This window comes from Mustela nigripes, chromosome 2 (genome assembly GCF_022355385.1).
Source record: "Mustela nigripes isolate SB6536 chromosome 2, MUSNIG.SB6536, whole genome shotgun sequence".
In the NCBI taxonomy this organism is placed as follows: domain Eukaryota; kingdom Metazoa; phylum Chordata; class Mammalia; order Carnivora; family Mustelidae; genus Mustela; species Mustela nigripes.
In genome coordinates, this window is record NC_081558.1 from 56179356 (window position 1) to 56191870 (window position 12515).

At 56.7% G+C, this 12515-nt stretch overlaps 1 protein-coding gene across 6 annotated transcripts in view; it reads right to left on the reverse strand.

Annotated features, from left to right (window-relative positions):
• FBLN2 (fibulin 2) overlaps window positions 1–12515 on the reverse strand; it is an 84183-nt gene that overhangs the window by 12972 nt on the left and 58696 nt on the right. For 5 of the 6 annotated variants that reach the window (XM_059390409.1, XM_059390404.1, XM_059390405.1 and 2 more), the window contains 6 exons: window positions 10787–10990; window positions 10035–10148; window positions 9316–9417; window positions 6960–7100; window positions 2692–2826; window positions 567–704 (listed from right to left, as the gene is read on the reverse strand). In XM_059390409.1, coding sequence (XP_059246392.1) covers window positions 567–704; window positions 2692–2826; window positions 6960–7100; window positions 9316–9417; window positions 10035–10148; window positions 10787–10990 — 834 coding nt within the window. The remainder of the gene's footprint in view (window positions 1–566; window positions 705–2691; window positions 2827–6959; window positions 7101–9315; window positions 9418–10034; window positions 10149–10786; window positions 10991–12515) is intronic. The other variant, XM_059390408.1, reaches the window with a different exon arrangement.

Below are 12515 nucleotides of genomic sequence, written 5' to 3' on the forward strand. Positions count from 1 at the left end.
GGGTCCTGCCTCTGGGCCCGACGCTGTCAGCAGCCCCAGGGAAGGGGAGGCTGCAGGCCAGCAGCGTGTGGACAGAGGTGAAGAAAGGTGGGGAGAGTGTGAGATCTCAGACCACCTGAGGACAACTAGGCCACCATCTGCAAACAGCAGGTCTTTGCCCCTTGAGTGCAGCATGAGATTGACCCCTAGGTCCCACTAATGTTCTTTTACAAACAGAAATGTCATCAAGTATCATGTGCAGTAGGATAACATTTTGTGGACTCTCTGTTCTAGCTCTGTGTGTGTGTGTGTGTGTGTGTGTGTGTGTGTGCACCATGTCAAGAGAGAAAAATATTCCTTACTGCTAGCTAGTTAGAAACCTCTGATGCACATTCATGTGGTCTGATCCCATGGAAGGGTAAACTGAGGCCACAAGAGCAGGGACTCAGCCAGGGTCAAGCAGCTCAGGAGAGCAAGAGTTCTGTTTCACAAGTGCCTCCCGGGGCCAGGCCCTGACCAGCCCTCCCGGAGCCCCACCACCACCCCACACCCACCCCCCTGCCACAGCCCCTGCAGAGCCCGCTCACCCACGCAGTTGCCCTCGGGGTCCTGCAGGAAGCCCTCCATGCAGCGCTGGCGTGCCTGGCAGTAGAATGAGCCCTTGGTATTCTGGCACATGAAGCCCGCCTGGCAGTTGTGCGTGCCCAGCTCACACTCGTCTATGTCTGCCACACAGAGACAGGATGTCAGGGGCCAGTGGGCTGGTCTCCTCCATCATTGGTGGGGGGGGGGGGGGTGGCAGAGCACATCACTGCTGGGACCTGGGCCAGTAGCATGATGCCGTTGCCACAGCGCCTCAGCTCCTCTGCAGTACCAGCACTGTCCCCAGCACCCTGACATGACTGTCTTTACCTAATGCTCCCAACGACCCCAGGAAGTAGGGACCACGACAAACGCCATCTTAAACTGGGGGGATGGAGGCACGAACATGGTTGACGGCTCAGGGCACAGGCCAGAGCCTTCTCCAGCTTCTGGGCTCCCAGGGCAGGTAGAAATGAGGACAAGGGCCCAAGTCCCCAGGGGCCTGTGTCCAGCCTTCTCAGGAGGTGGCACGGAGGTTGGAGGCTGCCGGATCCAGAAGGCACCGCTGTCCCCTACCTGCTCTGTGGCACAGAGCAAGTCCCTGATGGCCCCTGACCTCTGTGCAGTACCCCACAGTTTACAAAGTGCAGGCCCTGCACCTTCCCTCAGGCTCCTGCAGCTGCACACCTGGCCTTTCCGACAGACGGGGAAACAGAGGCAGGAGGCAGAAAGGTGACACATGGAGAGTCCACGGCAGGGCTGACTGCCAGACCAAGGCATGTGAGTCTGTCTGCAGTCCTTCCACCTGTCCTTCCCTCCATCCCTCCCCTGTCGGTTTTCAAGGCTTCCACCACTGTTTCACAGCAGCCCGGCCTCTGCGAGGCCCTGTGCTGGGTTCCAAGCACCCAACTATGGACCAGTTGTGGCCCCCGTCCAGAGACAATGCCTGAGGAGGCAGCCACTCTGGTCTAAGGAGGTGGTGGCCTGTCCCTGATGACAGAGGGGCAGAGGGCGTGGGACAGGTCCATAGAGCTGGCGCCCCCCATCCCGGCAGGGTCCTCAGGAGGGGGCTGGCCCCAGGTCTGTGTGTGCACACATGTGTGCAAAGGGGACAGGGCTCGCCTCTCCTCCCAGCTCCCTCCACGCCCAGCTCAGGGCCCCAAGTAGGGCTTGCTAATCCACCTCCCTGAGCTCACGCTCAACCTCTGGGCCACTTCTCATCCAGCTTCCAGCACGTCTGTAGGGCTTACCTCTTCAGTGACATTCTTCTGGATATTTTTAGTTAAGAAAGTGAAGACCCCAAGCGTCTTCCGGGATGGGGCCGCCCGACCCTGCCCTCCTTGCACACTCCCAGCCTGCTCATACCCGAGACTTTCTGGTCTTCGGCCACGCCAAGATCTCTCTTCTCCCCAGAGGCCCTCCCTTTTGCAGTTCCCTCTGCCTGGAGCCCCTCCCAGAATTTCTCATCCTGCAGATCTGGATTCCTGGGATCTCACCTCCAAGGAGGGCCTCTTTGGCGCCCCACCTAAAGTAACACCCAGCCCACTGCCACTCCTGCCCTCCAGGTTTGCTTATTCTCCCTCATCAGGAGCTCAAGGACAAGGACACCACACCCCAGCCCATAGCCCACCATCCAAAACACTGCCAGGCACATCAAAAGCAGCCCAGGAAGCATCTGTTGAAATGGTTTCATGAAAATTTTCCCTCTTCTTAGGAGGCTAGAATTTTCCAGTGAAAGGCACATATATGATTGCTCTGCAGAGCTTCACCGCAGTGTGGAGACAGGGGAACCAAGGCATGGTGAGGGAATAACTTGACCCCCCAGATGCCAGCAAACGTAGCAAAGCCGGAAGCACACTCTGGCCTCCCCCCACCAGCCTCAGATGCCCTGCTCTGCCCAAGTGCTTGGCAAGAAACCCAAGTGCTTGGAGCTTGCCAGAGGGAGAAGGCTCTGAGCAGGCAGGGGCGGGTCAAGGGGTGGGGTGGGGGCAGGACAGGATAGGTCACGGTATGATGGTAGGCGGGGTGAGGGAGGGGACAGGGGAGGGGAGAGGGAGGGATGGGGCGGAGCAAGAGGCAGGGCCCATCAGGGGCGGGGGCTCAAGCGGCCCACCTCAGGGCCCTCCTCACCTTCGCACTCTCCATCCTGGAGGGAGTAGCCAGGCTCACAGGTGAGAGCCTTGTAGCAGCGGAAGGAACCTACGGTGTTCACGCAGTGCTCGCCCCGGCTGCACGTGTGCAGGTCCGCCACACACTCGTTGATGTCTGCAGGGAGAGCGCAGCCATTAGGTACTGGGGCGGGGGTGGGAGTGGCAGGGGCTGGCGGGCGAGGGGTGCCAGGACCTCGGGGCCCACACAGCCAGCCCTACCCTCAAGGCCTCAAGGTCCTTGCCACCCAGAGAGCCACATGCAGTTGCTGTCCACCTGTCTATGCAGCCATTCATTCAACAAAGATTTATCAAGCATCTGCTGTGCCCACGAGCATGGTTCTCAGCCCTGGGTACATCTGAAGGTGAACAAGACAGATCGCTGCTAGGGGCCCCGGCAGATAAATAAACAAGCAACAGGTAGGGAGAGTGGTGGTCATAAGTGCAGTGGAAAAGCCAGAGCAGGGTGAAGGGGGTGAGAAACAGAGGGAGCAGCAGGGAGGTCCGGGGGGAATCCTCAGGCAGGCCATTCGAGCCAGCATGTGAAGGGCTGATGGAATGAGTCACGCAGGTATCCCAGGCAGAGGGGACAGTGGGTGCCGGCGTCCTGAGCGGGGAGCCGACCAGGCCGACTCAGAACTGGCCAGGAGAAGGTGCCATTGCAGGGGAGAGAAGAGAAGAGTGTGTTCATGGATGCAGGTGGAGGTGGGAGCCATAGAAGCTTCCAGCAGAGGACAGAAGTGGTTGGACTCATCTGTAACAGGGTCCCCTGGCTGGAATAATTCTCTAGGAGTTAGCATGGAGGCTGTTAGAACAGGAGATGTTTGACAAGGCTCGGATCACCACCCATGCAGGGGAGGAGCAGCAAGCCAGTTCTGGAAATGCTGTGAAAGTAGAGCAGACAGGATCCCCTGAGAGGTGAGCAAGAAAGAGGAGCTAGGAGGTGCACAGAGCTTCCTGGCTGAGTGGCTGGACAGGCAGGGGTGCCAGCCTGGGATGGGGATGGCTGCGATGAGGCTGGCTGGGAAGCCTGTGGACGCGTGAAGTTTGAGTGTCCAGAGGGACCAGGCATGCACGGGAGTTCCTGGGAGAGGTCTAGGTGGGAACACTAAATGGGAAGAGGTCAGTGGCTGAGGTCCCCTGGGGGGACAGAGCACAGAGAGAAGAGGCCAAGAGCCAACTTGGGATGAGCAACTGGGAAGGGGAGAGCCCCCAAAAGTGACAGAAGGGAGGGCAGGAGAACTGGAGAATTCACCAGAGCTCGCCCCAGGCCTGGTGCTAAGGATGAGTATGAGCGAATGGCCAGCTCCGTGCTGGCCACTTCCTCACCCCACCTGGCATCCCTTGGACACACATTCCCCAGCACCTATTCTGTGCCTGGCCCAGCTGGCCAAGCAGGGGTGTCAGCCACAGTGCCCACCCTTCAGGAATTGCCCTCCCGGCATGGGGAAAGGACAGGGAAAGTAGAGATGCTGTGGAGAAAAGCTGCAGTCTCAGAGCCCCGGCCCATCAGAGCTGCTTCTCAGGAGCAGTGACCCCGGAGCTGTGCCTATGAGGATGATGGAGACCAGGTGGAGACGTGGGGTACAGGGCTTCGGGGAAGACACCCTCCCGAACTCACAGGTGACCAACCGGCACGCAGTCCAGGCTCACCCTGACTCTGGAGATGGAGGAGTTTGGGAGGTGGGAAAGGGAGAGCTTCGGGCCAGCAGTTTCCTGGGAAGGCTTGGCTGAGCAACATAAAGACTTCTGATTCCCAGGATGGGGTTATAGGAAAGATGTTCCCACAACCCCAGAAGGGCCAACAAGTCCACAGCCTCTGTAGCCTGGGAGGACCCACGGTAATAAAGAATAGCAGCTGACACTGAGGTTTGCTAGGGGTCTGGTGGTTTACAGATGCAGTTTCACAAACTAAGTGACATGACTGTACCGAAATCACACAGCCTGCACATGGCAGCAGCAAGAAGGGAACCCAGACACCCAACCCAGAGCTGTGCCCTTTCCACACTGCTGCAGGATGGGCCCTTCCTTCCCATCATCTAGTGGAAAAGCTCACCTGGAACACTTTTCCCAGGGGCCAAGGTGGTCCTCAAAGGGCAGGGCACAAACGACAAATTGCAGAAGTCACTCATCCATTAGAAGTCTTTTGGACTTGGCTCCACCCTATCCCACTTCAGCTTACACACCTTCAGTGATGGGGAGCTCACTACCTATGCAGGCTGCCTCAGTGTAACCCATTTGTTAAGTCATAACAATGACATCAAATACTATTCTTTTTTTTTTTTTCAAGTACTATTCTTTAAGTGGACTAACTCAATCTCCGTGATGTCAAAGGCGGGTGTGATGTCATTTCACAGACTGGGAAACTGAGGCTGAGAGGTAAATGGACTTGTCTGAGCTCTTGCAACTAGAAAGAAGCAGAGCCAAGATTTGAATCCAGGCAGTCGGGCCGCAGAGGGCACACGCTTCACCCCGGTGTGGGTCTCCCATCACACCAGCCGGGCTTCACAGCTGAGCCTGGAGCTAACAGATGAACTGCAGAAGACATCGGTACTCGTCTGAGCATGAGAGATGGGGAGAACACTTGCAACAGATGCTAAAGTGAGCATGTCAATGGAGCTGGAGGAAGGAAGGGGACACTGGGGCGTCAGGGCAGAATGAACAAGGAGGGAGACAGGAAAGAACGAGAATATGAGCTCATAAATTTTGCTGAATGAAATATACCTTTGCTCTTTTAATCCCAGAATCTGTTTTCTGGCACCCCAATGACCCCTTCTAGTATGAGGTCTTCTGTCCAGGCCACTGGGGGAGCCCACACCCCCGGGCATGACCAGGGCACCCTGTGAAGGGTGCTTGCAGGCCCGGGCAGGATCCACCTTCCCAGACATCCACACACAGACATGACCCAGACAGGAAGAGATGCCCAGCCACTGAGAAGCGGGTTCGGAAGGGTGCATGTTGTGCCATCAGGGGGAGGCCAGGGGCAAACATGTCTGCAGCTGCCCCTCAGCCCAGTGCCGTGGGCCCATCTGCCCAGCGGCAGAGGGTGAGGAAGAGAACATGTCCGGGCTGGACATGGTCCCCAAGCACAGAGAAGACAGACGGGGCTCTGATCGCGTGCTCTGGACACACTCTGCACTGCGTCTATCTCCGTGCTTTTATTCAAGCTGTCCCTTCCACCCTGCATGCTCTTCCCGAGTCCCAAGTCCCATCCATCCTCGGAGACCAGTGCAAATGCCACCTTCTACGAGAGTATGTCCCGATACCACAAGTGAGAGCGACCTCTCCCTTTGCTTGTGTCTCTGCTGGAGCATTTCCAACCATCTGCCCCAAGTCCCTACTGCTTTGGGTCTAACTCTGTGTTAAGGGCCATCATGTTTCCTCCATGAAAACATCAGACCCCTGAGCCATGGGAGAGCATCAAGTCTGCTCTCCTCACTGCCCCCAGGGGCACATCTGAAGCCCCAGCCCCTGGCCCACACATACACCAAGAGGCAGGAGGGAAGGACCATTTGGAGCACCGGCCATATCCACGCTCAGGCCAGGAGCTGGGTACCGATGGGTAACAGCCCTTGCCCCGTTCTCTGGCCCCAAAGTTAGAGGCGAGGAAAACAGGATCAGAGAGGGAGCACCTCTGCTCAGTGTCACACAGCAAATGAACACTGAGTTGAGGTGCGAGGTCTGCCCAACCCCAACTCCATCCATTCACCTCTGGAGGGGATTCTAGTGGCATCTGCCCAAGGGAGCAGCTGATATCAAGTGCTCACTGTGCCCCCAGCCCTGTGCTAGGCTGCACACATGTCCCATCATCTCCAAAGGAGGATCAATGCCTTCTTTTTTACAGGTAATGCAACTGAGGTCTAGACATTGTCCAAGGCCACAGAGCTCCTGGGGGATCCTGCTTCAAACTCGGGCCTCTCTACCTCCAGACCCCATGGACTCCATCCTGCTGCCTGCACATGGGGTCTCCTTGTTCCAATGACCCAGTCACATCACACATGAATTTGTTTTCTGACTCTTGGGCACGCATGTCCCTAGGTAAAGCAGCCTCCCAGGGGCGTCGGTGAAGCAGCAGGACAGGACACCAGGACACGTAGGGCATGACACGGAGCAGGGGAAGGGGGGTGCCGGCGGTGCTGAGAGCTCATATGCAAAGGGCAGGCCCTTTAGCATGTGGCCACGGTGTGGCGGCGTGGCGTGGTGCAGAGCAGAGAGCCGTGACGGTGGTGGCAGGCGGGTGCTCTCGCTTACCCACGCATTTCCTGTGCATGTTGAGGATAAAGCCCTCGGCACAGAGCACCGTGTGGCTGACACAGTAGAAGGATCCCAAGGTGTTCACACAGAACTGTCGCAGGCTACAATCATGAGTGCCCATCAGGCACTCGTCTTGGTCTAGTGACGGCCGCAGGAGGAAAAACAGAAGGGCCGTTAGAGGGATATGGCCTGTCACGGAGCTTTCCATGACAGAAAGGGAAAACTGAGACCCAGATAGGGGCAAGGACCCGCCCAGGGCCTCCTAGAGCATTAGTCCTCCCCCTGGACTTTGGGCCCAAGTCTGAGATTGTACGGTCAAAAAGGCCTTCAGAGCCAGAACCCCAGTGAGGACAGGTTGCAAGGTGAGGCTCAGAAAGGCTAGGCAGCCTGCCCATGAGCACACAGCACTGTGGGGGGGGTAGTAGGTAGAGGCTGTCTCCCAACCAGCTCTGGAGACTTTCCACCTCCACAGCAGCCAAGGGAGCCACACAACGGCAGGGGTTTGGAACTTAAGTGCCTAGTGGACCAAGCTGGTGACACATATAGGAAAAGGGGTTGGGGGACAAGGGGAGCTCATTGGGGCACTTTGGGCCCTGTGCTCTGTGTATGGGGAGACCAGGACTGTGAACCCCTTGTGGGCAGAAGTTTGACGAGAAACCATAAATCTGGTCATTAAAAAAAAAAAATTCTTGGGTTTTCATGGTTGGTAACTCTTATTTGATTATTTTAAACAGGGTGGAGCCCAGCAGGCTCTCCCCGCCAGGCGGGCTGCCCCCTTAGAATGCCATCTACAACATCTGGCCTTGACCCTGCAGCTTTTACTGCCAGGGGTCCTGCAGAGGCCGGGACAGGCACGGACACTGGCCTGAGGCCTGACAGGGACCAAAGGAGTCCTGACCCAGGAGAGATGCATTCCTCACGTCTTCAGGACCCTGAGGGATTGGGACGGAAACCCAGAAGCCACCTGAGATCTGCTCCCCACCACCTGGGAGAAAGGTCTGCCAGTCACTGCCAATGCTGTGCACCCTGGACCAGCCTCCTGCCCTCTCTGGATGGTTTTCATCGACATCAGAATAGTCTCAACACCAAAGGGCTAGTTGTGAGGTTTTAGCTTCTGACAGGGACATGGGCACTGGTGGACACCCACCAAAGTCACATCTCCTAAACTTGACCCTGAACTAAAGAAAGCATTTCCTGGACTATCTCCAAGCTCCCTGCTTGTACTGCCTCCAGACATGAAGAGGTGTCGTCTCGAGATCTCTTGGGTTACTCTCAAGGTGTCATTCACTGTGGGGAGCACCCCAGCAGGTGCCAGTTCCAATGCCCCCGATTCACACCAGGCGGTCCTTGTCTTCCAGAGTCCCACCGGTCCTGGTCCTAGCAGGACATGATTTTGGTCTCTCTTTGGCCCTTTGGTGAATGCAGAGTTACCAAGATCCACTGCCCCTTCTTTGGTTTCCATAACAGAACTGAGCACATGCCATCCAACTGGGGCTCCAACTCCCCGAGAGACAAGTAAGGGGGTGACAAGCATCACCTCTGAGTCCTGCATTACAACAATGGGGAGCACGTATTCCCCTCCTTCTCTTTCTCCGCACATGGCTGGAAAAAGGACAAGGAGGTCATAATCCAACCTCGGCAAAGCAGACCAGGCTCATCAGAGTGCTGTCCAGTGACCTTGTCCAGAAACACAAACTCTCAGAACCCACCCAGTCCTACTGGGTGACGGTCTCTGGGGTCTCTGTGTAATTCTTGGGATCTGTGCTGTTACCAGGCCTCCAGGTGACTCTGTGGCATGCTGAAGTTTGAGAAGCACTGCTCTAGAGAATGGAAGAACAAGGTGGAAGAGGCCTGAAGCCCTGGCCAGCCAGTGAGCACACCTGGACGGCAAGCACACACCTGTGCCTACACCTGGATGTCAGGTACACACCTGTGCATAACGTGGATGGCAGGCACGCACCTCTGCCTACACCTGGACGTCAGGTACACACCTGTGCATACACCTGGATGGTAGGTGCACACCTGTGCTTACACCTGGACAGCATGTGCATACCTATGCATACACCGGACATCGTGTGCACACCTGTGCCTACACCTGGACAGCAGGCACACACCTGTGCCAACACCTGGATGGCATGCACACACCTGGGCATGGTGACAGGAGAGATAAGAGCTATTTCAGCTTCTCCATCTGGGGCTCCCGTCAGAGCAGCCAGACCTATTCCCTTACTAAGTCAGAGAGTTTCACCTCCAAAACACCCTCATCTTATGCCGTTTGCCCCGTCCTCACTCTGGGGCCCCTGCCACAGGCCAGCTCAGGTGTGCATAGGAGAGTGGCCCTGGGTGTACTCACCTTCACAGGACACACCATCCGCCATGATGGCATAGCCAGGAAAGCAGGAGCACATGGCTGTGTCCCCAATGACGCTGCACACCTGCTTACAGGGCCCGTTGTCTGAGGAAAAACCAAACAGATCAGAGACCACCGGGCTTGTCACCTCCAGCTCAAGGAGGGCCTGGGAGCCAGGGAATCCCAACTCCGGTCCTCTCCACGAGGTCCCCTGGTAAACGGGTTCGTACGCCGGGTGGTACTGGGGACGATGTTTGGGATCTCCCATCACCACCGGCACTCAGATACCAAACCCCTCCCTGGCGTCATGATGCTGCCAGAGAGGAGGGGACAGAGAAGACAGGGAAGGAAGGAGAGGAAGGATGTGGAGATAGAAGGAACAAGAAGAGGGGAAGAGAGGAAGAACAAAGAGAACTTTCCACACAGTACCACAACAGTCTCCAAGACAGTTTTTCAAGCAAGGATTCTATTCTTTCTGTATTATAGGACCTGAGGCAAAAAGTCACTAACTGACTTGCTTAGGGTCACATCCTGGCCCGAGGCTCTACCCCTACCCACTCTCACCTCCTCAGCTTCACTCTCAACTCCGGACCTCAGACAGGCGAGACCAACCAAAGCTCCAAAGCAGAAACCCCCCTTTGGCAAGAGACCATCTTGCGCATGCCTGGCACTGGGGAGCTTGCCCCCTGCACGGCCCAGATCCACTCCATGGCCCAGGTTACCTTTGCAGGTGTTAGGTTGTGGCACTGGTAGCAGGATGGTGTTGGAGGCCAGCTGGGCGGAATCTGGTTTCGGTGCAGACTCCTCTGCGGCCTCTGGCTTTGGGGGGTCACCGTCTGTCCAGGGGCAAGGGGGACAGGAAGGGGCAGCTCATGCCTTCAGCCTGGCCTCAGGCTCTTCTCACAACCAGGGCACCATACCAGGCATTGGACAGAGACTGCCTTGTTTAATCTTCTCCTAGTCATTTCACAGGAGAGGAAACTGAGGCTCAGAAAGCAACGTACCCCAGGCAAGATGGATCTCACAGCTATTTAAGGCAGAGGAGGAGAGGAAGGAGGGGAGTGAGTTTTTAGACTAAAAATGTGTCTATTCTTGGAGAGCCGACAGGCAGAAAGCTCCCCAGACCAGGGACTGAGGCAGGCTTCGAGGCTTCCTATTGAAGCCTGACTACCTCAGGCCCAGTACTGGGGACATAGCTTGAGTTGGGTTGCTGGGAGGCTCTGTGGTCTGGGTCCTGGCCCTGCACTGGGATCTAGGGTGGGGCGCTGGGGCCGCCCATGCAAATGGAGCGTCAGATGGAGCAGACAGTTTCAATCTGTCCAAGTGGCCTTACAAATCCCCTTACTAGGGGCCTCCAGTTCCCATGGGTTCCAATGTGTAGGGTGACAGGTGGGGAAGGAGCCTTGTGCCCATCCCAGGAACACCACGTTCCATGGGCAAGGTCAGGCCCTGCCCCAGCCGTCTGGGCCCTTACCTGGGCGGCAGGTGCGGCCATCATCCTGCAGTGAGAAGCCAGGAAAGCAGGCACAGTGGTAGGAACCCACGGTATTGATGCAGAGATGCTGGCACAGCTCCCCTGGGAGGAGCAGGCACTCATCCTGGTCATCGCCAGGCAGGCTGTTGGGCAGCTCAGTTTCTGTGCCCAGGGATAGGGCCTCCCGGTTCGCCAGCTCTGCTTCTGCAACCAGATGGGGGTGAGTCCTCGTGATGGAACACAGGTTGGCCCTAGCAGGTGGCTGACACTATAGGCCCCTGGGAAATCAGTGTAGGTCCTCCTGAGGATCTTCTGTGTGCCCAGCTAAGATAGTGCAGATGGACAAAGCATGGATGCATGATGATGATGACAGATGGTGAAGGAGGGGTGAGTGAATGATGGATGGATGGATGGACAAAGAAACAGACCTCTAGCAAGAAGAATAAACCCATCAGAGCCACATCCAAGTCTTTATTGCCTGCAGTATGACAGGACCAGGCCCATAACAGTCCCCAGAAAGTTTTGGCTGAAGTGTTGAACTGGATCCAGATCCTTGATCTCAGTGACCTCTGGGAGGCCCACCCCTAGCAACAGAAAGGACCCAAACATGTGTTCTGTCAGATGGGGATCTGAACTCTCACTTGGGCCCTCCGCAGCCATGTCCCCTTGGGCAGTGCTTGGTCTCTCCTGTCCCCTCTGCAGTGGGGAGCAGGTGGGAGTGGCAGAGAAGGCTCCTGGGGCTGAGCTGCCTTGAAGGCTCTTCATATGCCAGTAGCAGAATAGGGAACAGAACCCACAGGCCTCCATGTCCCCAATAGGCACGGGCCTTTAGCCTTGCTCCCTGGCCCCAGGCAGCCAAGCCATCCAAGAAACCAACTGCCATGAGGTCACGTCTAAGAAACATGTTTCATATTGAGCATGTTTACACTGTGCTCCGGGCCAATCAGCCCTGGCCCAGTGCATGCAGACAGGGCTGTGGCAGCTGGTAGTCCAGCCCAGAGATCAGGCACTACAGGTAGGCAGCAGACAGGTCTGGGCTCAGGACTCTGCCGAGCATGCCACAGGCTAGGCAGCATTTCTAGGGTTCACACTCAGCCCGCCCTCACCAGCATGCTCTTCATACAATGCTCCTGGCAGAAGGGAAACTGAGGCTCAGAGGAGCAAAATGATTTGCCCAAGGTCACCTGAGCAGGATGGGAACCCAGGTCAGTTTGACCCTACCATCTGTGTCTCCTGAGACCTAGGTTATCCACCAGTTCTCCACTGGACAAGAGGAACATGCACTTCTTACTCTGGACCCTGGCTGGCCCTTTCCCCACCCTGTTACTCTCAAGGCCAAACTTCCTCCCAAACTTGACCTTGAACCTAACCCTTCTGGGTACTAACCAGACCTTCACAGCCCCGTTCAACCAGGCCCCTACAGCCAACCCTGGCAAGTGGTATTTCCTAGGACTGGATGCGGATCTGTGTCCACGCTAGCCTGATAAGGCTGCCCAGTCCCTCTTAGCAGAGTCCTTGTGGGTTCCCTGGGACATCCTCATCAGGCTCCTGCTGGCTCACAGGCACGAAGAAGGCTAACAGTCACAAGTCCTGTTGACATCCCTGGCTAGGGTGACAGAAGTGGACATGGTGGCTATCAGAGGGACCATAGCACATGGAAGTCAGAGGAGAGAGGAGACCCCAGAGACACAGAAGGCTGGAAGGTCTGAGACGGCTCCGGCTCCAGGCT